The 26,589-nt window shown below is 43.6% G+C and overlaps 2 protein-coding genes across 2 annotated transcripts in view; both read left to right on the forward strand.

The window, feature by feature from the left end:
* The window catches only part of LOC124712365 (mucin-5AC-like), a 400,134-nt gene that overhangs the window by 88,688 nt on the left and 284,857 nt on the right, over positions 1 to 26,589 (forward strand).
* On the forward strand, positions 17,010 to 19,351 carry LOC124711231. Its single transcript, XM_047241192.1, has 2 exons — positions 17,010 to 19,058; positions 19,291 to 19,351. The coding sequence occupies exon 1, from the start codon at positions 17,290 to 17,292 to the stop codon at positions 19,042 to 19,044; it is 1,755 nt and encodes a 584-aa protein (XP_047097148.1). The 5' UTR covers positions 17,010 to 17,289; the 3' UTR covers positions 19,045 to 19,058; positions 19,291 to 19,351.

A 26,589-nucleotide genomic window follows, 5' to 3' on the forward strand; every position in this document is an offset into this window, starting at 1 on the left:
CATTAATGAGCATATTTGGGACGGCTTGCAACGTACTCTTCAGAAGAGATCTCCAGTTCGTCGTACTCTTACGGATTTATGGACAGCCCTGCAGTATTCATGATATCAGTTCCCTCCAGCACTACTTCAGACATTAGGAGAGTCCATGTCCCGTCGTTTTGCGGCACTTCTGCGCGCTCGCGGTGCTCCTTCACGATATTAGGCAGTTTCTTTGGCTCGTCGGTGTATATCAACCCCTCAAAACTGATCGTGGTATTTCTAAAAAAAAGTGTTCAAATGTGTATGAAATCTTATGGGACTTAACTGCTAAGGTCATCAGCCCCTAAGCTTACACACTACTTAACCTTAATTATCCTAAGGACAAACACACACACACATGCCCGAGAGAGGACTCGGAACTTCCACCGGGACCAGCCGCACAGGCCATGACTGCAGCGCCTGAGACCGCTCGGCTAATACGCGTGGCGGTATTTCTAAATTCGTAGCATTTTTCTAGAAGTCAGTTTGGCTACTAACAAATATGCATCCACCATCAGTAATGATCGTCTGCTCCAGTTAATTTCAACAGTTTTCTTTCTAGTGATTAATTTGGATTTTTATTTAAAGCCAAGTTGTCCCACATTTTGGTAATCTTGCGTGAGCAGACGCTGCAGTCTGTACAGTGTTCTTCGTATTGATTTATTGCATGTATTGTGTAGATTTGTAATGGATGGTTCAAACGGCTCTGAGCACTATCATCAGTTCCCTAGAACTTAGAACTACTTTAACCTAACTAACCTAAGGACATCACACACATCCATGACCGAGGCAGGATTCTAACCTGCGACCGTTGCGGTAGCGCGGTTCTAGACTGTAGCGCCTAGAACCGCTCGGCCACACCGGCCGGCTATTTGTAATGGAGAACAACAGATCCTCACGCTGAAAGTGAATATCTGTTTGCCTCCGAAGCTCAACAGCATACCGCTACCTTCGCCGCCCAGTTCCCATTTCCTCTCGCTTGGGCACTCAAACTGTTCGGTTTCACGCGACGCACGCACGCACTCCGCTGCTCGACTCGGTGCGGCTCACTTCGTTAAGCCGTCGGCACACGGACCGTGAATCCGAACGTTGAGCGTTGGGCGTGCCGAGTTTCTGACAACATTGCGTGGAATAGCACGTTCGGGACTCCTTCCGAACGTGCATAGCAATATCTGGCATAATGAGCGTGCCTGAGCATTGACCAGTGAGATGGCACAACGCCACCTACGTCACACGCACGCTGTCTCCCTTCAGTAAACAGTTGTGACGCGCCATATTGGCATTCATTTCAAGCCTATATGTATACAAGCCGTCTCTGAGCACTAGCAAAATGAGAATCACTGGAAAACCCGTTGTTAACTGTGTGATTCGTTCCAATAAAATAATGAGAAATATCATTTTCGTGGCAAAAGAATTATTGTAGCTTTCGTATTATGAGAGTAGGCTATTTGAAGGCAGCGACACACTGAAGATCTACCCAAAACGCAGTGTTCATGGTACAATTTGTTATAATTAAACTTCAATTAGCAACATATCTACGATTAAGGTTTTCAGCAAGCGCCAACATACTGTTGTTAGACATACTTTGGAATTTGTTCGTGTAGCGTAATGAAAAACGTCAATGTGTGCTATTGAGATGTTTGTCGGGGCGGTGGTTTCGCGTCTTGCCACTACCAAATTTTTTTCCTAACATTCGCGTTTTTATTGGGTTCTGGTACTTTATTATTAGTTTAACATAAGTGTAATATTTGATGTTTTGTAAATATAAGTTCACCGTTTTTTGAGAGGTGACTTCGATTGGTTTAATCTACAGGACAGCTACTTGTATAAAGATATTTTGCTCCTTTTTCTTTTACGCTTCGTAATTCACATGTTGCAATGATTCTGCTCCTGGGTAGGAACAGTGATCAAGTGAGACTGACCTTGGGGTTTCACTAAAATGCGGGAATGATGAAATAATGTTTATCTTATGCGGAGAAGTAATCCAAATTTGTACCGCACTGTTTGTAATGGAACTTTTATAAGCCTGTGTCCTTATTGATTGGACATGTTACTTTCCTTTTCGTGGACGATCGAGGAAATGTGCTTTTTATTAGGGCTAACGTGGGAATTTTACGCGCGCCCGTTGAGTAAACAATGTGATTTACGAACTAGAAACATCCCTCAACTGCCGCTGGGGCGCGTTGCGATCGCGTATGCCACGTTGGGGCCCACGCACCGTATGCACAAGTCGCACCATCCCTGAGCGTTCAGCAGCACGTTGAACTTGGAACGCTCAACGTTAACGTTAGACAGCACGGTCCGCGTGTCGACGGCTTTACCGTCGCTCGCGCACGCCAACGCCACTAGCCCAACGCCATGCCGAGACGCAGGAATGGAGGAAGAGGCAAGATTGCTGCTGCTGCTGTTGAGCTCCTGCTAAACGCAGTCGGCAGCAACGGTTGCGGCAACAAGAAAAAGAAGCGGAAGCTTGTGGCACAATTACAGGGCTATAAGTGCCCAAAGCTGGGACACACAGCCAGGGAATGCGGCGGCGTGGTTGCGTGTGTTAAGTGCGGGAAACCGCACGACACACGGAACTGCTCCAGACGAAGGGGTACTGCAGCAGCGTGCGTAAATTGCGGTGGCTCGCACGCCGCAAACGCGCGCAGCTGCAGCTATCTGAAGACGTAGAAGCAGCGGAAGTTGGCCACCACACACGAAGAGGTGGCGCAGCAAGAAGAAAAGATGGACACCCCGCCCTCCTACCTTACAAGGGAACTTCCCCATCGCATCTCCCTCAGATTTACTTATAAATTGACACAGTGGATAGGCCTTGAAAAACTGAACACAGATCAATCGAGAAAACAGGAAGAAGTTGTGTGGAACTATGAAAAAATAAGCAAAATATATAAACTGAGTAGTCCATATGCAAGATAGGCAACATAAAGGACAATTCTAGCTGTTGAGCGCCGTGGTCTCGTGGTTAGGGTGTTTCCAATCCTCCCTCGAGCGAAAATTTTACTTTCTTTATTTTCGCAGAATTACGATCTGTCCGTTCATTCATTGACGTCTCTGTTCACTGTAATAAGTTTAGTGTCTGTGTTTTGCGACCGCACCGCAAAACCGTGCGATTAGTAGACGAACGGACGTGCCTCTCCAATAGGAGCCGAAAACATTTGATCGCAAGGTCATAGGTCAACCGATTCCTCCACAGGAAAACACGTCTGATATATTCTTTACGACACTGGTGACGGCATGTGCGTCACATGACAGGAATATGTTGTCGACCCACCTAACTTGCACATTTGGCGAATGGGTAAAAAGATTCATCTACCTCGCCCGATTTAGGTTTTCTTGTGGATGTGATAATCTCTCCAAAAAAAGTGATGAAAACATAAGAGTTTGTCACATAAACTGCATCAAATGAATGCAACAGTTCCAGAGTCGCACAGTTTTCCCTGTGCTCTGTCAAAACATATGTTTTTTTTTTTTTTTTACGTTTTCAAATGTTTCCGTGCGTAGACCGTCAAATTCTGTAAATGCCCACGCAAATCTGAACATGTTCTGGAATTTTGGAGAGCGAAGTTGATTATGTGTGAGTGCCTGAACTTTGATAATTATCTGAAAATAAAAAATTAAAATGTTCATCCGATATAAGATTTGAACCAAGGACCTGTCGTTCCACAGCTGCTCACGCTAACCACGGGACCACGGCGCTCGTAAGCTAACACTCTCCTTGATGTTGCCTACCTTGCGCATGCACTACTCAGTTTGTATATTTTGCTTATTTTTTTCATAGTTCCACGCAACTTCTTCCTGTTTTCTCGATTTATCCGTGTTCAGTTTTTCAAGGCCTATCCCTGTGCCAACTTATAACTAAATCTGAGGGGGGTGCGATTGGGAGGTTCCCTTTTTAGTAGGGGAAGCGGCCTGCGCCACAGAGACGACGTGGACGTCTTGCGCCAAGCACTGCGGGGAGCCCACGAGGACGTAATCACCGCGCTCAAATTCGCCACGGTGGAGGAGAGTGCGGTCCTGAGAGCGGAACCAGAAGAGACGCGTCAGGAGGTGACTAAACTAAATAAGGGTCGCCTTGTACCTCGCGTCCCGCACGACGCCGGACGTGTCGCCGACCCCCACCAGTACGGGGTTAGACGCGGCAGCACAAACGACCGCCTCCCTGGCCGACGCGCCAACGCAGGTTGCTAGGGAGGTGGTCATGCAGTCGGGGAAAACCGCCGACAACGAGACGGCCCCCTCGGAAGCAGTCGTCACTAGAGATCGCGACCGAACGGGTGCAAAGGAACGGTTCACCAAGATGAACGAAAGGACCGAGGAACGAATTCCAAGGAACGATCGGTTCATAGTTCGGTCCGGGGAACGAGGAACGATCGGTTCATAGTTCACTAGCTCACTTCGGTCGCGGCGATCACTTCGGCAGTTCTCGTTCCAGCCTCGGTAGCGCGCTCGTCTCAGTCTCGGTCTCCCTCGGCCTCACTCGTCGTTTTTCGCATGACCACCTGTCTCAGTTCCACTGCCGACTGCTCCTAGTTAGTTCAGTATCCAGTTGTTCGTTTCGTTCACTGCACTCGCCTATTTTACATGTGTTCCAAACTGTTCTTGCACTTTGTTCTGGCTACTCAGCGTCCACGACCGGTAATCAAAAAGTATTTCATAGTTACGTGAATAACATAAAAATTGCGTCGTATGTAATAGGTACGTCGTTTCAGGTAACATAAGGGTATATCAGCTCAGTTCATTATATCGATAAACAGCAGAAGACATACTTTTAACAAGGCAAGTTGTTGTTGTTATTCATACATTTTTTGGTTTCATCGACTTGATTTAGCAACTAACTTTCAATAATTTGCTTAATTTTTAGTGTAAGATAATTCGTATAGAACGATTTTCGCGTATCTTTCATATACAAAACATTACATTTAGGAAGGCTCTAATTATTTTTAAATTTGATTCTTTCCAATTTGCATTACTTGCTAGCTTGGTTTCTTTGAAAAAAAAAAAAAAAAAGTGGGTTGTGGGTCATTTCTGCTCGGTAGGAAAAGCGGTGCCTCTCCATTTGAAAAGACATAGATTGCCAAAAGTCGTATTTACTTATTATCTAAAAAACATTTGTTCGGAAGGAGCTTTCAAACCAAAAACTTTATTACTGCGAACTTTATTATTATTATTATTGCTGCATTAACTTTAATAATGCAACATAAAAACTTAATTTTTACTAAGCGTGTGACGCAAGTATGAGAAAACCACATTTTATTTTATGCTTCCGTAAAGTCTCTACTTCGCCTACGAGCTCAGAGACAACGTGAAGTATATATAGGGTGTAAACGATTATTGTTTACAACGTAGCATAGCTATGTAGTGGAAGACGAAACGAAGAATTTTATACAAGACACTTGTGGTCTATTAAGTTGGATAACAGCCACCAACAGGTTTACAAGACTACATGAGCTATAGTCCATGCGCGTCGCGTGAAATTTTCATGTTCTCTTCTCCAGCTCAGTGTCGATTGTTTCGCAATTCTTGCTTGCATTAGATTGTTATTTCTTCACTGCCTAATTATTACATGTTTGTCTCTTTGTTGTATCTGCTCGTAAAGGGTAACACCGTAATTGGCGAGCAGTCTGTATTCAGGGCCAGTTTTCCGTGCGCCACCCTATATTATTTCCATGCGATCAGCCACACAAGGTTACAGTTGGCTAAACGAGAGGTTCTGCAGAATCACAGAAATTACTTCTAAAAGTGTGTAAGAATTCTGAAATATATAAAAACTCCATACTCCAAGGGGGAGGCAAGTGCTCCCTCTTGGTGCCCTCCATCCTTCAGTCACCTATACTACTAGTTTTCAGCTTTTCGTAAGAACCGTAAACCAAGCACAAATGAACGGTGAACGAGGAAAAAATGAACGGTTCCCAAAAAAGAACGATCAGCAGTGAACTAGTTCCCAAGGGTGAACGAGTTTGCCCATCTCTTGTCGTCACTCCTGTCTCTGCGGAAACGCAGGAAGTGCCGATGGAGTCCGAGGGAGAAGAAGAAGACGAGCCGTTCGAGTGCCTCCCCCTCCCCAACAAGAACTGTGTGAGGGAGGTGCTCACCAAGATCGCAGATTCCCTGCGCGACGGTAGCTACCACCATCATGGCCATCCTTACCCTTTCACAGTAGACAACATCCCTCCCCTACCTCATAAACCTTACCCATTCCACTGTGGGTGCGACCCCTTGAACCAGAAGCTTCACGGGAGGGAACTCGTCAGGCGTGCAGATCTGGAGCTGATTAACAAGCATCCGATCTTCACCGACGAGGACTGGCGGTACATGACTGACCAAGCAGTCATGTACATCCAGCAACAGACGCCGTCAGTGGACTTCTCCCGCCTTAAGAAGATAGAATTCGGGCAGCCAGGAAGAAAATAAGGACTAGAAGCCGCCGGAATCACCCGGCAGATAAATTCCTTCATCCACAGAAACCAGAGGCCAATCCAAAACGCGAAGAAAAACATTCCCAATAGAGAGGATTTGAGGAGGAACAGCAGCTTAAACTCCTACATCTCGGGCCAAGGCAGGCCCGTCAATATAGTGAGTGAGTGAGTGAACACTTGCAGTGGTCAGCTGATTCATTTCCTGTGCGAGCGCCTGTAACCCTGCAGCGGTAAGGTAATTGGCTGTGGCAGGCCGTATAGCCCTTGGGGCACGGGAGAGATAAGAGGGAAAGGCGGCCAGGCCGGGTCATTAGTAGCATCCGAGGCTGAGCCCGACGCATGCGCAGTGCGCCGGAGAAAGTCGCCCGCGCTGAGCTGCTACCTGCCTGCTGCCTGCCGCTGGTGGAGACCCGCTTTCCCCAGAGAAAGTACGGCCCGTCGCTGCAGCGGCGACCTCTGGTCCCCGCAAGGGAACGCCCACCCACTGCTACCTCGTCCGCAGGAGTCACTGGCCTACCCGGCGTGGCGTGGGCCGCGTCCGCCGAACCATACTACTCCGGCGCACGTGTTTGACTGCGTAGCGGAGAACAGAAGCGAGACCGGCGGCTGTTAACCCTTTATTTCGCAAAGTTGCTCACGAGCACGATCAAAATTGCTGGCTGTTTTCTGCAGTATGTTTTAAGTTGTGCCCTTGGATGGGCAATGGTGATTGCAAACAGCGTTTAAGCTCCCAGGGTGTTCGGAAATTTCCGTTACAGACTTCTAGGACTTGTAGAAGGTAGTGAGTACATAGCGTACAGTTTTCGTTCTACGACGGTTTCAGTTCATCCACTCCCGCTTATGAAAATAAGTTAGGCGTGACACAGCACACTTAAAGGTAACAATTCGAAAGAAAACATAAGAAACATCCATTTATAACTTAAGAACATTTATTCGTATTAACATTTCAACATTACGTGTTTACATTATTCCAAAACAAAAAAGAACTCAGCATTCTGAATCTAAACGACAGTACTGGTGCATTACAACAGCGGCTCAAAGTGGCGACCACTAACTCTGTTACAGACGTTGTACCTACGAAGCATGTTTTGGTACACTCTCTCCATCCCACCTGTTGTCTCTTCAATTTCTACTACAGCAGCCACAGCTCGTGCAGCGGATGCCCCTTTGTCTCAACAGGATCCTCGTAAATAAAACTTTGTATACGAGAAGTAGTCCATTGGAGTACACGTCGTCCTGTCTTTACCATACTGCATGCCAGGACAAACAGCTCTGAGACTTTTCTATTTTCCTCAGCAGACGCGGACGCGTTGCAGGTCTGTTTCTCTACAAGTCCTAGAAGTTTATAAAAAAACATCATATTTGCACCAGTGACTGTAACACTTTATTTCACCATTGCAATTTCGGCGTTAGACCATTATCAAGTGAAGATGGTATGGCTATTAAGCCATGTCAACCTAAAATGAGCTGACCCATTTATATATCCTTGTCATTACTATGTTACTATGTAACAGCGTCACCAATGTATTTAATAGTAATGACAACGACATATAAATTTTTTAGGTTGACATGGCCTAATAGCCATAACATCTTCACTTGATGATGGCCTAGGGCCGAAATTGCAATTGTGAAATACAGAAAGTGGTACAGTCACTGGCGTAAATATGATGTCTTTTATAAGGTTCTACATGACTGTGAATCCCTGGTACAAAAAGTTAATTCCTAGAAGTTTGTAACGGGTTTTATTCCTTAAGAAGTCTTCGAGCTACTCACATATCTATGAACCTGTTCCGTACGCTCCTACCTTCGTTAACAGTCTGCAGTATACAGAGATCTTGCAATATACAGAGATATTGCCTCTGCTGAAAAGTTTCTGAACAGTGTCCATCTTTAGCAGTTACTGCGCAAGATTACGTGAACATCAGTTACGGGTGTGGAACTTACATCCGCTTTTGCAGCGCTGGTTTCTCCATTTTGCAACGAAAACTACTTATAAACGGAAAGAGGAAGTCTTGAGGGTGAGTTACAGATTTCAAATGAGCTGATATTTTCCGAGAAGAGGAAGTCTGCCTTGGGAGGACAACAAGGGCAGAAGTAAACAGCAGCGTCTGTGCCAGTGAATGATACATGGTGTGATAGGTTTCTTCTCTACCCATAGGCCGAAAGGGAATATGTAGGCTTGGCTCCCACGGATATTCGACTGTAACATGTGGAATTGTTACGTGTTTTCTGGCAAAGAGCTATTGTTTGATGACATTTCAGGCGAAAAAAGTGAAAAATTCCTCATTCTTAGCCACAGTAACCACACTGAAGTATTTATGTGGCAGCCATCCGTCTTTTGTGGACAACACACTTAATGGTTACATACTGAATTAAAAAAAAAGCGTGTAAAATTGTTCACGTGATCACTAATATCTAGTTTCAGTAACAATATTTTCTTTACTCACAATATTTCTGTGTCAGGCAAATAAATGGTTCCAAATTTGTAAACCATATTAACCTGTTCGATACACTTGGTGTGAGTTTCCGTCTGCTGAAGTCAGACCTCGTAATTTACATTCAGTGGACTAATAGCGTAAGAGGCCTATGAAGCACAAGTTTTCGTGCATCGTAGCTGATTTTACTGCTACGCGGGTTGTCCCCGAACTCCCCGATATTACATATAGATAGCCGTTGTTGTTTCGAACGGATACCTTTGACAGAAAGTACCGACCTTATAAAGCTTACGTTGAAGCCTGATGTTGCTACGTTGTTCAGTATTTGTTTCGGAGTCACCAGTACTGAACGCTGTCAGAGAATTTGTAAACGTGGATAAATATGGTCATCGTTTGGTGATACAATGCTTAAATTTGAAAGATGTTACTCTAACTAATATTAAAACTGGGCTAATTTCTAATCTGAGGGAGCCTGCTCCTTCGTTTACAACAGTTTATAATTGTTGCTGAGTTTCAGCATGGCCGTACGAACTTCAAAGACGAACGTCACAATGAGTTGACCACGTCAGGAATTGTGAAGGAAATCTACAAAATGGTGTTGGATAACCGTCGAATGAAAGTGCACGGGCTATCAAGTATCGTAGACACTTCAAAAACGTTTTGTACGTTACATATTGAACGAAATTTGGAAATTAGAAAGCTGTGTTCCAGGTGGGGCCATGTTTACACACAATGGAGCAAAAGCGGCGTTTTGGGAATGTTTTAGGCGCATGTTTGACGATGTTTCGAAAAAGAGACAGCTTTGTTTCATCACGGCAGTGCACCAGTTGATGCATTCATTATAGCCCTGGACAGAATCAATGAGTAATGATCCAATTGCTTCCTCATGCACCATATTCACCAGATCTAGGCTCCCTTCATTATTTTCTGTTTCCATCTAGAACAAACGGCTTGATGTCAAAAAATTTGGAAAAAATGAAGAGGTGGAGTTTGCAATTGATGGTAGTTTTTTGAAGCTCGACGGTTATCACTATAAGAGGGGTATCAAAGTTCTTTAACATTGCTGGGAAGAGTCTGTTGAGCTGAAAGGAGACTATTTAGAGAAATAAAGAACTTTTTTCTCAAAATTTTAGGTGTTCTCTGGGACAGCAGGCTTACGCTCCGAAAACTGTAACTTTCTAACAAATATTCCCGCAACATTAAGAATCCAAATGAATTCGTATCACAAGTTTGCGCCACATATTGCATACTGTTTAATGTTAGTAATATACCGTAGTTCATTTATCACGTTAATTCATCACAGTGTTGCATGATGTTAACGTGCTAATCGTTGCAGTGAGTACATATATTTAAGAAGTATGTTGATAATTTCACTGGTTTTATGGCGAACATTATTTGGGTCGTACGTGATACAGAAACAGGAGTCAGACCATGAAGGGAAAATTTCAATGGAAGAGTCTTCAGGTAGATTTCAGCAATTGCATAAGTGATCCGTAGTAATATAAAGGAACCAGGGATGACTCAGACGTAAGCTAGCTGCTGATACGACGGAAACAGGATGCTCGCGTAATTGCGTGCCGTACCAGGAAGAGGGGCATTTCGACATCTTTACCCTTGGAAAATGTCAACAAAACGTCTACCCTTTCGACGACACTGCGACTGCGCACTGAATCTCTACAACGACAATCCGTCCCAAATGGGTAATAACAGTGACTTGCATGTAAGATAATACGCATACAAGGCAAATAGTCGAAAATCGTAATACTGATACGGTCCTTTACCTTTTAACCGCAGAGTAATTGTTACAACGAATATTTTCAGATATAAACTCTGACATTCGCACCCCCGCTGACCTCTATCCTTACATTGTCTTACAGAAAGTTAGGCGATGAGTAGAAAAGAAGGTGCTGCAAACATCGTGACCTTACATTCCTCTGCAATTATTCAGGAAGCGGCACGTCGGAAGCATATGTTACTCAGTTGTTAATACGAACTAGGTCCTAAGATCATAGGCAATGTGCGATGATACATTACGAAAACCTAGAAGCTCGGGCGCAAACAGCTGTCTTAATACGTCAGAAAATGTAACGGCTTTAGTCCAAATTACCGGGTATTCAAAAAGGAGATGATCGACTTGTGTATTGAATGATACCTCGTACCATCACAATAGATGCTGTACCGTTATGACGAAGACGAATGCATTGTGGCAGCGTTCGTGCTCCTCTGTGCCGCCATGCACGTATACTTTCGTCGTTATTCTGTACGCAAAATCGGGGCTCGTCTGAAAAGGGTTGTCGTTGTCCGCTCCACTATCGCCACACCTATTTCTTCTGCCGCGACACAGGAAGTGGCGCCAGTCACCGCCGTGCTGGCGTTTCACCGTCAACGCACTCTGCCTCATCATGTTTTAAACAAGGCTGTGTGATCCTGCACAGCTAAGCGACCAATGCATCCTCGCGGGCGCTAGTCACAGTCGTACGGCCCTGCATGGCTTTGAGGATGGCCTTCCTGATCCTACAGAATCCATATTCGTATGAGAGTCGTGGAATCTTGCCCAACACTAGTCACAGGGGGCATTGCGATCCTCAGTGACCTGTAGTACGACATTCCTGAACGAAAAGATTCCAAATTTCCGCAACGGTCCTCGGATGGCGCCCAACGATAAACCGCATACTCGAAAAGCAACAATCCTACCGCTGTAGCGAACAGGCATGAGGTGGTAGATGTTTCTGCTTCTCACACCAGGCATAACATGATCTTGTCTCAACCAACCAGCACTCTGATGCGATTTCTCAACGATAAACCTACTGGGTAATATTTTAATGTGCACGGAATGCAGGGTCGCACTGACAGAGAGATCGCCCGGCAATCGGATTTTTGTAATTTTTTATTTTTATAGTACATGAAGTTCAGAACTGAGGTATCAATTCTCCAGATCATTTCGATGCAACTCTCTAAAATTCTCGAGAAAATCGAATTTGATGTTTTCCATGGACCTGTAACTCACTAGTATTAAGCCGATTGTCATCGACCGGCCTTGTGGCTTGCACGGTAACGTCGGAGAATGGTAATCAGGTAATCCATGGACCACTGATTTGAATCCTGCTATGGTCTTCTTTAGATTTAATTCTTTTCGTTCATTTCGAATGCCTACATCGTTTAAATATGTAATTCCCCGGATACATGCTAATTAACACACGTAATCATAATTTTTATGAAAAACCTCTTGTTATTTCGAATTACATATTGCATGTAAAATTCCATTTTTCTTTGGAAATATAAAGTCTTAATTATCGATGTTTTAGAAAAGATAGTAAATGTGTCACTTTTTTTTAATTTGAACAATCTTCATCAACAATCCCTTACAAAAATTGATAATTCTATATATTAGAAAAGACAGTTAATGAATTTATCACATTTTTTAAAAAAGTAAACAATTTTTACTAACAGTTCCCTATAAGATTTGGATAATTAAGAATTTGTATTTGCAATATGTAATTAGAGACAAGCATATGTGCATTTTTCATGAAAATGTTGATTAAATATATTTTAGTAAGCATATAGTTGTTGAATTTCATGTTTAAAATGGCGTACATATTCGAGCGCAACGGAAAAACCGAAAACATAGAACAAAAAATGGGCGATACTAAGGCTCGAACCAGCAACCTATTGATCATGCAGTTCCGATTCTCCGACGCTGCGAAATAAACCAAGCAGTCCGTCACCTTCAGTGAATTAAAGTTCCTCGAAAATCTTCAAAGATGATGTGTAACATTGAAGAAAATTGATACTTGAGTTATGAACTTCACGTACCGTATATATAAATAATTACAAAAGTTCGATTGGCTCGCGGCCTCCTTGTCAACTCACCATTTACATATCTAAGAGTTTATACACTTCATGGCAATTTTTTGTGTTTGTCGTATGCCATTTTCATGATGCAAATTTAGTAGGGAGCAGTGTATATTTTTTTATACATACATTGTCTCATAATCTCACTTTCATTCACCATTTGATGCAGGGCTAACATAGGTACCGTACGAACTTTTCACCGATTTGATTCATATTGACAGAGTGTGCAGGGCACTATTAGGATCTGAACATACATCAACAGGAACACAGCAGCTCCCAAACGTTTTCGAGAAAATCGAGCTTAAAAGTTTTAGGTGTGCTTGTAAGCTTTGTATGGTCCCTCGTATTCAAGGATTCCACAACCAAGCGAGTAAGCACTTAATCACAGAAGCGCGAGGTCTAAGGATCGAATTTCGCTGCCGGTACTTCCTTTTCCACATTCCCACGTAATTCTAATCACAGATATGTGTGGTACACCACGAAATTGTGTGATGACCAAGAATCGTTTATGAATGTAGATCAAGTGTGATTTGCAATAGACACAATGCGCATGCATAAGTTTGAAGTTCACTGTATTCGCTAAATGTCGCAGTAAGTATTGTTTTCCATAGTTGTACGATGAATAGCAACCTGATTCATGTAGTGCTCCGTAGGTTACACATTGTACTCGTCGCAAATGTAGTTTCAGTAATGAAAATAAAATGTGGCTGATTTTGGTTGGCAGCCATAGGACAGACACAGTGTCTATCTATATCTGGATCCCGCTCCAGCTACTGCCGGGTCTGGGTGCTGACGAGTCCTCTCCATTTGGCTCGGTCCTCCCACCACTTTTTTTCCTCCATTTGCTGCCAGCTCACACCTCTCCTTTCCACAGATATTCTCACTCCCATTTTCCACCGTGTTCTTGGACGCCCTCGAGGTCTTTTTCTATCCATCTTTAGTTCTTCCCTAGTTTTGTAGAGTCTCTGCCCATGCATCCTCTTAACATGTCCATACCATCTTAATCTCTTTTTTTTTCAATTTCTTCTCTCATACTTTCTTGTTTAAGGTCCTTTCTAATCTCTACATTCCTTACTTTGTCCATTCTTGTTTTTCCCTTAACTGCTCTGAGAAATTTCATTTCCCCTGCTTGCAGTCTGCTCCAGTCTCTTTTTGTCAATGTTCATGTTACTCCACCATAGGTGACAATAGGGAAGTAATAATTCTTATACATAAGGAGTTTTGCTTTTTCTGAAACCTCATTATTCCAAGTCAGGTGTTTTATTGTTTGGTAGAAATTGCCTCTCTTCTGTAACCTCCTATTAATTTCGTTAGCTATTCTTCCATCCCTATGTGAAAGAAATAATAGAAACCCACTGTGGATGGCACAACTGTAGTGAAACATATTTGGCCGATAAAACGAAACAATAATTTGTGTACTTGCAAAAAGGCGGACTCATCCTTAATTCAGTATTATAAGCAAGATGACTGTACTGATTTGATTGAAAGTTTCTGTATATCGTCTTTTTATTTCCAAACCCATACAAAAATTGTTTATCATTTTTTGAGTATAATAATTACAAAAATAATAAATCTGTTTTTGGAATTACGTAGGAATGAACAAAGGGATTTACCGACAGCGAGTTTCGAACCAGAGACCGCACGCTTATAAAAACACGAAACTACTCGTTCGGCTGTGCACTCCTTGAATGCTAGCGACCATAAGAAATATATAGCACTACTAAAGTTTTCAAACACGATTTTCTCGGAAACTTTTGAGAGTTGCGTGCACCTGTTTACACATGTGCAAGTCCTAGTTGTGCACTGTACACCCTGTCAATGTGAATTATATCGGTGGTGAGAAGTTTGTACGGTCCCCTCGTAACCGAAGTGACGTTGTGTTTGAAGTTCCTTGTAGTGTGAGCATACTGACGCCTTCCGTTCCGTTGACATGCACTACGAATCGGCCCTTCTCCACAAAGCTGCGATTCAACGCGGCGTTCGCCCCGTGTTTGTTTGGGCTGTGGCGGCTGGGTGGCCGGAAGAGCGGTGTCGCAACCACCTGCTGATGCTGCGGACGTGGGCGGCCTTCAGCGAGTGGCGCGGGCAGCTGATCCTCCTACCGCAGCGCCCGACGCCTGGCGTCGACGCAGCCTCTGCTGCCACGCGGAAGCGCAGTGTGTGAAACAAAAAGAACTCCGTGTCAGTGACGACAGGATTAGCCGTTAGGAATGCTCAGCCACTTGTACACTAGCTGATCAAAAAATATCCCGATACCGTCATGCAACGCGGAACTGACAGATGTACGTCACGGAAGGTGGGCCCGCCAGTATACAAGAAGGCGGGGAGTATTGTGGGGTCAGCAGAGAAGCAGTAAGAGCTCAATGTGGCGGACATGAGTGCTCAGTGACTTCGAACGCGGAGTAGTTACCGGATGTCTCCCGAGTAACGAGTCCATGCTTCAACCCTTCTAAAGCTGCCCAAGTAGACTGTTGGCGGTGCCCCTGTGAAAGTGGAGACGCGAAGGACCTCACGTACTGAACAACAGGGATCGTCGAGAATTGCGCAGGGTGGTGTACAAAATCGCGTGTAATCGGCGGAAGGAATCACTCGTGAGTTCAGAAGTGCTGCCAACAGTCCAGGTAGCACAATGGCTGCCGGTAGAGACTTAAAAAGATTAATGTACAGTGGTCGCGTGTGCCTTATAAGGAGCACTTGCGAGTAGCCAATGCTAAAGTACCCTTGTGGTGTTGTACAGAGGGACGATACAAGACAGTGGATGACTGCAAACCAGTGATTTCGTGTGATGAATCATGCTGTACCTTGGGCCAATCAGATGTAAGGGTTCGGCTTTGCTGAATGCCTAGAGAACGATATGGGGATCTTTCTCGTGGATAGGATGTGATCCACTTATTGCTCTTAGGAGAACGATAAATTTGGAAGGATGTGAACACATTTAACAACGTTATGGGCAGCGTATAGTAGACGACGACTATATCAGCATGACGAACCACCCTGTCAAGAACAGAATTAGTGAAGCAATCGTTTGTGGACAGTAACATTCCTTGGCTGAGGAGAGTCCGGAATGAGCCCAAAGGAATACCTTTGAGGTGATGTAGAACGTCCAGTTCGTTCCAGACCCAAGCGCCCAACATTACTATCTCTGGTGATTTCGACTTCTGAGGAATAATGGTCTGCCATTCCTCCACAGGCATTCAGACACTTCATCGAAAATGTCCCCAGCATAGTTCAGTTCATCTTAAAAGCGTAGGGTGGACACACCCCACATTAATGTCCACTAATAGATGTCTGGATACTTTTGTTCAGGTAACATATTTCTCCCCCTTGCATCACTCATATCTCTCTTCGATATTTCAGTCATTTGTCTTAATCGCACTCGTTCAGAGATGTTTCCCGCATTTTGTCCTCTTGACATTTGTCGCCGCACGTAGTCTTACTTGCAGCTGCTGCCAGAATCCATCCAGTCTTAGCGAGAAGAAATGGTCGACGTACTGCTATGAAGGTTAACTGGGAACCCATCACATCGAACCTATCTAATTTCTCAGTACTGTCTTAAAAATAGGTTCGCCAGCCTTTCTTAGATCCTGTGAGACAGAGTTAAGCTTTTCACTGTCCCAGCGCCAATGATGAATGCCCTGATGGAATTACATTTCCTTGGAGACATGCTGAGTCTCAGCTTTTACCTTCGCTAAGAATGTATGCTGAAGTAATGAATTATAATTTGTGCAAAAGCTGAGACTTGAACCCACATCTCCTACTTACTAGGCAGATGTGCTATCTACTGTAACAGTATGATTCACACAGTTGCTCGGAAATGTATTTTGTTGGCATCAATTAGACCTCACTAAGTCCGCTAATTTTATTAGTCTACACTTACAAGTAGCTGTAGGGCATTTAAAATCATTTGCGACTTTTTACCTTTCGCTTACTGGAGGTGATGTGACGCCGTTGTCCAGGTAACACTAATGGCGAGTCGGTTTTTCTTTAACACGCTTCCAGCAGTTGGTAAAGCGCTCCTGTTGCCACTCCGTGGTTAAATCGCAGTACGACGTGGTGTGGCGCATTAGATGCATCTACATTCGTCAGCCCTTGTTGTAAAGTGGTATATTATTAGGTTGAAGTGTTCTGCAGTCGTTAGGTATTGTGAACAAGTGTTTAGTGTTGGCGTTGCATTAAGGGGGGACGTACATGAAAATGACCAAATTTGTGAAAAAAATTTTATTGGCTCTTCATTTACTACATGGTATTGAAATTTCAATTACCAAATATTACGTTCCAATTCCGCTTCTAAGGGGGAAAAAAATAATAATTTGTAATAGCTTGCACAGGGCGACGCCCCCCCATCTTGGTCTTCATCCTCTCGTATATCTATTTATACTGCGTTTTTTTCCAGTTTTGTGCAGTCACAATGCAGGGAACGTTTGTGTACTACATCAAGAAGGCTGTGGAATAATATCTCTGCCGCTGGTTTTATATTCTTTGATTTATAGCGTTTGTTTACGAGTGTTTGTTTGGAATACATTTTTACGAAAGTTGTAAGTAGACTTGTTATTATATTTTGCAGCATGCCGCGTTCTAGTAAGGTGTTTAAAAAGGTTAGAAAGTGTCAAGCTTCTCGATGTAGTAAAGACAACTTGAAAACCAGCCCCATAATAACAAATGGAAACGATACTTCAACCAAGAAAGCGAGTGCTTCGAGAAGGAAAATTGACAGCTGTCAATCACTTGATGATTGTGGCTCAGACACTCAAGCTACTAGTGGTTTTAGGCTTATTGATTTGAAAATACTATCTGATATTATATCATCTGCTTGTGTATGTGCTGACTGTGGTGCAAAAAGTTTGAGATTATATGACGAAGAAAACAGAATTGGAATAGTGTGTATGTTGCATCTTACTTGTGAAAGCTGTCATTCAGACACTGCTTTTAGAACTTCGGCATCAAGTAACCGGATATATGAAGCAAATATGCGTTTAATATATGGCATGAGATGTTTGGGCATAGGCAGGGAAGGTACCAGACTGTTTTGTGGGATCATGAACATGCCACAACCAAGTGCTAGGTACACCACTGGAAATAAAACACTGCTAAGTGCTCTTCAAGAGGAAGTGGAAGAAAACTTGAAGTCCTCTGCAAAGGAAGCTGTGAAGATGAATAGTGAACTAAAGACAGAAGCAGATAACACGCCAGACACCGATTTGTGTGTGTCATGTGATGGAACGTGGATGAAGCGTGGACATACATCACTGTATGGAGTATCATCTGTCATTAGTGTTGATACTGGAAAAATTCTTGACGTTCAGGTAATGAGCAAATATTGCTATAGCTGTGTACTCGGAAAGAGAGCTGGTGAAGTGGAAGAAAATAAGTGGCAGGTTGAACACAAGAAAGTGTGCTGTAGAAATTATTCTGGTTCTAGTGGTGGAATGGAACCTGCAGCTATGAAACTTATGTTCCATCGAAGTGTGGAAAAGTACGGTGTTAGATACACAAAATACCTTGGTGATGGTGACTCCAGCTCCTTCAAAACTGTTTTGGAAAGTGAACCTTATGGTCCCCATTGTGCTATAGAAAAGTTGGAATGTGTTGGACATGTGCAAAAACGAATGGGAGGCAGACTTTTAAAATTGAAACGTGAATTGAAGGGCAGGAAACTTGAGGATGGAAAACTTTTAGGTGGTCCCAACAGACTCACAGACAAAGAAATTCATTCTTTACAAGTGTACTATGGCAAGGCAATAAGGGACAACAGTGGAAATTTGAATAACATGCAGAAGGCTGTGTGGTCTATTTATTTTCATAAACTATCCACAGATGACAAACCTGTACATAATTTGTGTGACATATCGTGGTGCAAATTCAAGCAGGCTGAGCGTGATGGCATGAACTATTCACACAAGCACAGTTTACCTGTGGCTGTTTTAAGTGCTATAAAACCAACATTTAGGTGTTTAGCAGAGCCAGACCTCCTACGAAAGTGTGTGCATGGAAAGACACAAAACCCTAATGAAAGTTACAACTCACTGATTTGGAAACGTTGCCCAAAAACAACATTTGTTTCAACAATTATTGTTGAAATTGCTGCATATGATGCTTGTTTAGTTTTTAACAATGGTAATCTTGGAAGAATAAAAACTCTACAGAGGCTAGGATTTCATCCAGGAGCTTTCACCTATTCAATATTGAAGGACATCGATGACAAAAGAGTTGCTGCGGCTGATATTACAGCCAATAAAATTGAACAGCAGGTTAACCAAAGAAGACAAGCAAAGAAGAGACTGCTTGCAGATGAAGAGGAGTATGCATATGGCTTGCACTAGTTCACACAGAGACGGTAAGACCTAATACAAACACTATCAAATCATTGATTCAGTTTTCCCGTAACTTACATTTTTATAACTTTATGTACCTTTTTCTCAAAAACCACAAAAGGTAGAGAAGTGAAATTTGGTATATGACTAGTCAGTACTATAGTGAAAAATTCTGTGGAAGGAATTTTCATTTAATAAAATAGTAAGGTATTTATGGTAGAAAATATTCCTTAAATTTGATATATTATTTTTCAGGGAAATTGGGAGACCCGTAAAAACTGAACAAAAGAAGATATAAAAATTCTGCTCCACAGAGTTTTGTAATTATTTGGTATGAAAGTGTGTACAAAAATTCATTAACATTGCTCTCACAGTTTTCTCAAAAAAGGAACATTTGTAATTACATTGTTGAAAAAAAATTAATTGTTAATAATTAAAGATGTAAAAGGTCAATAAAAATGAAAATTTAGGTTCATATGCGCATAACATTTCTTAATAACTGTACCAAATTTGGATTGATTATCTTAAAAAATTAGAGTTTTATAAAATACTTTTAAAATTACTGCAGTTTCGTGTACGTCCCCCCTTAATAACAACAGTGCAGCACGTCTCAACACGAGATTCACAATAAAAGTTCTTGGCCCTTACTCACACAATTTGTCAAAATTACTTCATATGACGCACTTAAGGCACAGCCATCAACATATGTTGCTTTTATCGATGATGAAGCTTCGTATTTGGTTTGACCCATTCAAAAAATTAACATTTCCATAAATACTTCAGGACTCAAATGCCTGCCAAAGATCTCTCTCTCTCTATCTCTTCAAATTACGAGTTTTTTTCTGTTCATTTATGAATGTATCTTTTGGTTCAAATGGCTCTGAGCATTATGGGACTTAACATCTGAGGTCATCAGTCCCCTACAACTTAGAACTACCTAAACCTAACTAACCTAACGATATCACACACATCCATGCCCGAGGCAGGATTCGAAACTGCGACCGGAGCGGTCGCGCGGTTCAGACTGAAATGCATAGAACCGCTCGGCCACACCAGCCGGATATGTATCTTTTGTATTATACATTTTTGTATATATGTGTGTTGTATGGGAACAAAGAATATTACGAGGAATGATAGACGGAGTGGAATTGGGCCATGTTATGAGCTTCCACATAGTTTCGTATCGAGTACTGGTTGCGGTATAATACAGAGGATGTTTGCCCCGTATGTGAATGGTTAGCGTAGGTAGCTGCCATGTGAAGCACGTTTTCGACTTCCGGCACTGCCATGGATATTTCGTTAGTGGATGGACTGGTGATGCCATTTGAGTAGGTGCTTGACAGACAAGTTGCGGCTCAACGGTCTGGAAAGTCTGCAAAACGACCAGGAGAGGGGTGTGCTGACCACCACCATACCGCATCCGCACGGCGACTCAAGGCGGAGGATGACACGGCGGCCGGTAGACATCCCTCGGGCCTTAATGCCCCGGCGAGGAGCTCTTAATTCTGAAAGTAAGGAACGTTGTCGCGAAATGGAAATCACTGTCAAAATCGGACGAAGCTTTGCACAGATGTGTTGGTCTGTCTCTAGTACGCCCATAGATAGCGTCACTTCTTCTTCTCAGTTCTGAGCAAACATTGAACACGTAAAGATGCCTAGAAAATAGCGTCTCCCGCCAAGTATGGCTACCTGCCCTAAGATTTCGCCTGATTTCATGCAACCCCACATAATTTATCCGTCATGCATTTCCTTCGTGACAGTTCTCGGCCGTACACTGCAGTGTTTTTTAATGGGGAGTGTTTCATCATCCACGTGTAACCCAAACTTAGCTGCGTCTGATTTTGATCTCTGCTCAGATGAACCGCTGGTTGTGAAGACAACATTTCGCGTAGACGATGAACTGAAGTCCAGCGTAGATAACAGTCAGAGAGCACAGGAGGCTACCTTCTATGACGAGGATATCGGAAAGTTGTTACAACGCTTCGAGAAATGCGACTGTTCCAAATAAAACAGCTTTGATTTTCACTGTGATTTCCATTTCGTGACCGACCGTTCCTTACTTTCCGAACAGCCCTCGTACAAAGGAAATTATACTGCAGTTCAAGAAATTTTTATGTGGTAGTTCATCTAGCATTTAATTCTAGAGTGGTTAATTCTACAAAGCAACCGGAAAACAATACCACAGTTGTAGGTGACATGTATTTTGGGTCACACTTCCTCACGAACTTGATAAACCAAATGATGGGGTATAGAGGTGTTCCACAACTGATTGATAAATCTGTGGCCGAGTGGCTCTAGGCGCTTCAGTCCGGAACCGCGCTGCAGGTTCGAATCCTGCATCGGGCATGGATGTGTGTGATGTCCTTCGGGGACTGATGACCTCAGATGTTAAGTTCAAATGGTTCAAATGGCTCTGAGCACTATGGGACTTAACATCTGTGGTCATCAGTCCCCTAGAACTTAGAACTACTTAAACCTAACTAACCTAAGGACATCACACACATCCATGCCCGTGCCAGGATTCGAACCTGCGACCGTAGCAGTCGCGCGGTTCCGGAGTGAGCGCCTAGAACCGCTAGACCACCGCGGCCGGCAGATATTAAGTCCCATAGTGCTTAGAACCATTTGAACCATTTTTGATAAATCTGTTTTCGATGAATGGCGACAAGTAAATTGAACACAAAAGAATTATATATGCGTGAGACATGATTGATATACTTCATGGGAGACCTTGAAATATCAAGTCACTCATTTGTCACACGCAAGAGCCAGCTTAAATGCGCAGTTCCATTGAGAACGATTTCCTAGGCTCAGTACATGTAAAACCAGCGGTGATTGTGATAGCAGTTCCTACGGTTTGTTGGTTTCTTGCTTCGAGGTGCCAACGTCACCCAGAGCGGCGAGTTCAAGGTCTGGGCCGGGGTTGTCGCGGCAGCAGCAGGTGCAAAAATCAGCAGAATGAGTGGGCCGGTGCCCACCCGACTGTTGGCGGCTCTTTTTTGCCAGCGAGGAAGCTCCAGCCAGGTGGGACGAACATTCCGGCCTCTGAGAAAGAGAAGGGCGTGACTCGGCAACTGCAAACAGTCTGAAGAACCTCAGTCGAACGATAATGACTTTAACAAAGTTCAGAACTATGAGGCGCGTCCAGCTGAGACGCAGCACTAGTTTTAAGCCTCGAGTTCAAAATGGTTCAAATGGCTCTGAGCACTATGGGACTTAACATCAGAGGCCATCAGTCCCCTAGAACTTAGATCTACTTAAACCAAACTAACCTAAGGACATCACACAAATCCATGCCCGAGGCAGGATTCGAACCTGCGGTCGTAGCGGTCGGACGGTTCCATACTGAAGCGCCTAGAACCGCTCGGCCGCGGCAGCTGGCAAGCCTCGAGTCGCCGCAACACCTCGTAATTTAAATAAACCATATTAATATTTGCAAATATTGTTTCCTTTATGATAGTTACAACTTGTTTGTCAAATTAAACACCATAGTTTTGTAGCCCTACAGTTTCCAAAACTCGGCACGAAAGTGGGTTAGCTAGATGCCACTGTGTAAAATTATTTCGATACTTATTTTCACGCTATTTTGTCGAAAACTGATATTCTGAGCCCGTGGGTGTGTACAAAATATAGGTTGTTCCTTACAGAGAAGACAACAGCAATCAGCTACCTTTTACAATACTATTTATTTATTTCAATAGCGCCGTTGCCGATTTCGAACCGAAAGGTTAATCTTCAGGCGGCTAGTTCACGTTAAGATACATTTTACATTAGCTTTCACTTTTTGTTTTCGCAAGTGATGAAATTGCCTTGGGGTGGTGGTGTCTTTGAAACAACTGCGCCATTAAGTTCCAGTGCTGACTGCTTGTGTTCAAGCAGCAGCGAAAACTGTATGATGCACTCCCTTTTGGACGTTCTGAATAAAGAACACACAACGGTAAAACATGAGTTTCTCCTGGCGTATACAACTTTCAAATAACTTCCGGGAATTCAGGCAGGTAACACTTTCAGCGACCGCCGATATTTCGGCGGGAGAACACCCCGCCATTTTCAAGGCAAACTGCAACGGACAGGCGGCGTTAATGCAAATTTAATACCTCGGTTCTCCGACAGAAGCAGGAAAGATAACACACACACACACACACACACACACACACACACTGAACACTAGTGCCACCAAAGATGACCAAAGTCAGAGCTATCGATAGTGAGACTATGAATTCGCAGGTGAGGCAGCATTGACTCTGTTCCTCTGTTTTTTGACAAGGGAGAGAGCCGGATTCCAAACAGAGTTTAAACAGAAACCTCCATCCCTGTTAACGAGGTTGCTCGCTAATTTAATCTCAACTGCCTCCCTAATAACACTGTCCCAATAGCTGGAAGTGCATGCCAATATCTCGGTGTTATTATATAACAAGGGGTGACCAGTATCCAAGCAATGTTCGGCAATAGCAGATCTACTTGGCTGCTGTAATCGTGTGTGCCGTTTATGCTCAGTACATCTGTCCTCCACGGTCTTGATAGTTTGACCAATATATGCCATGCCGCAGCTACAAGGAATACGATATACACCCGCCTTACGCAGTCCAAGATCATCCTTAACGGAACTCAAAAGTGCCCTAATTTTAGATGGAGGTCGGAAAACACATTTCACATCGTATTTCCGTAAAATACGACCGATCTTATTGGACGTGTTTCCTACGTAAGGCAAGAAGGCAGTAGACTTAGGTGTTGACTCAGAATTATCATCAATCACCTGATGTACAGTTGGTCGATAGCGCAACGCACGTTCAATCTGTCTATCACTATAACCATTTTGACGGAATGTAACTTCAAGATGGGACAGCTCAGCTGGCAAAGTCTCAGCGTCAGAAACGACATGTGCCCTGTGTACCAAGGTACGAAGTACCGCTTCACGCTAGAAACTCAGGTCTCACATTGTTTACCTCTACGGGGAGGAAATGTATCGGTGTTTACGTAAGTTGGATAAACTTCGTAGCTGTCGAGTTAGACTGCAATGTGCTTTGTCGTTTTTATTGAGGTGTCGTGATGAAAATCATGTCCCAACATTTGCTAAGGTTGTGCACCATATTAATTCTCCTGCCGCCAGTCGTATTAAGCAACGTGCTGGCTTGGCTCTTGTTCGCGAAAGGATTCGTTTTACTCGTCGACGTTTGGATTCTGTTTCCAAAGAATTGTATCGTTTTCATTTAATGGTTGCACCTGAAGAGTCTGATTTCACTTGGGATTGGTTGGACGGTGCCTCATGGACCCAAGCTGACTGGGAGTACAACTCCGTTACTGCCCGGCATTTGGCAAAGTTTGAACGTTTTCATCGCGCGGAGTCGGATGTTATATCTCGACGTTGTGTGAAAATCTCACAGAGAAATCTTTTGACGACGCAACCTTATCCGTGCTAGGGAAGGGTTTAAATTTTGCACCCACTCCGAAGAATTTGCCGGTAATTGATTTTATTAGTTCAATTGAACAGGCAGTTTGCGAACTTCCTCCTGACGCTGCAGAGGAAGTTAGGAGGGAGGCATGCCGTGTTTTGACTAGGGCTCGTCCACCCAAGAGTAATGTAACAGCAGCAGGGAGGGCTGCTTTACGCTCTCTCAAAGTTGATCCTCGTATTGTTATTTTACCTGCTGACAAGGGCAATGCCACCGTTGTTTTAAATAAACATGATTATGTACAAAAGATGCAACGTTTACTATCTGATTCAGCGTATCGCAGAATCGGTGCTGACCCCACAAAAAGTGTTGAAAGACCAACAGCCTCCTGAAGAAAAGTGGTTTGTCGCAGGACACTATCAGGAGTCTTAACACCTATAGTGCCGTTCCCCCTAGGTTATATGGCCTTCCAAAGGTTCAAAAGGAAGGGTTTCCTTTCCGTCCTATATTGAGTAACATCGGTGCTCCGACATATCGTATATCCAAGCATCTTGCTTCTCTGTTGAGTCCACAAGTGGGTCGGTGTGAACATCATATCAGGAACTCAGCTGATTTTTTACGTCGTTTGGAGGGACTGAGGTTGAATGACTCTGATATTTTAGCGAGTTTCGATGTGGTCTCTCTCTTCACTCGTGTTCCTCTGTCTGATTCGTTGCGGTTAATTGAAGCCAGGTTTGGTGCTGATTTAACTAATCTCTTTAGGCATGTGTTGACATCCACTTACTTTTTATTTAATGATCAGTATTACGATCAGACAGATGGAGTTGCGATGGGTAGTCCGTTGTCTCCTGTGATCGCAAATTTATTTATAGAAGACTTCGAGGAACGTGCATTGGAGTCGGCGCCTTTAAAACCCGCCTGTTTCTTTAGATACGTTGACGATACCTTCGTTGTTTGGCCTCACGGTAGGGAGAATGTGAATGTCTTTCTAGAACGTCTGAACTCGATCCACCCGAACATTCGTTTTGCGATGTTGCCAACAATTATGTCAAACTGTGTGGCCAGTTTAAAAATCTTGTCCTCGTATCCCTAAGACACTAGGTTGTCAGCTTCTCATGAGGCAGATATGCTAGTCCTCGGTCTAGCGGTTCTAAGCGCGCAGTCCGGAACCGCGCGACTGCTACGGTCGCAGGTTCGAACCCTGCCTCGGGCATGGATGTGTGTGATGTCCTTAGGTTAGTTAGGTTTAAGTAGTTCTAAGTTCTAGGGGACTGATGACCACAGACGTTAAGTCCCATAGTGCTCAGAGCCATTTGAACCATTGTTTTTGATAGTCCTCCGACGAACGAACAAACAATGTTTTCGTCCGTAAATTGTTGGGTGCCATTTACCTATTCATGATTTTGCTCGAATCCTGACATCTAAGACCTATTCATTCGACGCGACCTAAACATAATTAATCTACACCGTTTAAAGCTGATTGTGTCATTACCGTACAGTAAGCGTCTTGGGGTAGGATGGGGGTACAGCCCTCTTTAGCCTTCTGATTAGCTTGACTTGGCCCATCACGACATTCCGTCCTGTGCCAGTGGCTCAAATGGTTCAAATGGCTCTGAGCACTATGCGACTTAACTTGTGAGGTCATCAGTCGCCTAGAACTTAGAACTAATTAAAGGTAACTAACCTAAGGACATCACACACATCCATGCCCGAGGCAGGATTCGAACCTGCGACGTAGCGATCGCTCGGCTCCAGACTGTAGCGCCTAGAACCGCACGGCCACTCCGGCCGCCTCTGTGCCAATCTCTTTATCTCTGAGTAGATCTTACAGCGAAACCATTAGGTATTTGTTGGATGTTTTTGTATCCCGCTTGGAAGGCGGCGCGTGGGTCTGCTCCTGTAAACTGAAGGGTAGACCGAATGTAGGAAGTGAGTAGGAGCAGGAAAAGGCGAAATGCTTCGGTACTGCATATCTCTTATAACTCTTTTACTGGTGTATGAACAACTGTTAATACTTAACTTTGGCTGAGATGGGAACGTAGGTGCGAAGCTGTACATCAATCAAACATCGGCTAGAAATTACGAAGGCAAAATCTGTAGTGGCTCGCCCACTATGAAATAGAAACAATGTTGCTTGGTCGTCTACTCGGAATCAAATGGG

This window comes from Schistocerca piceifrons, chromosome 8, assembly GCF_021461385.2.
Source record: "Schistocerca piceifrons isolate TAMUIC-IGC-003096 chromosome 8, iqSchPice1.1, whole genome shotgun sequence".
NCBI classification, from domain to species: Eukaryota; Metazoa; Arthropoda; class Insecta; order Orthoptera; family Acrididae; genus Schistocerca; species Schistocerca piceifrons.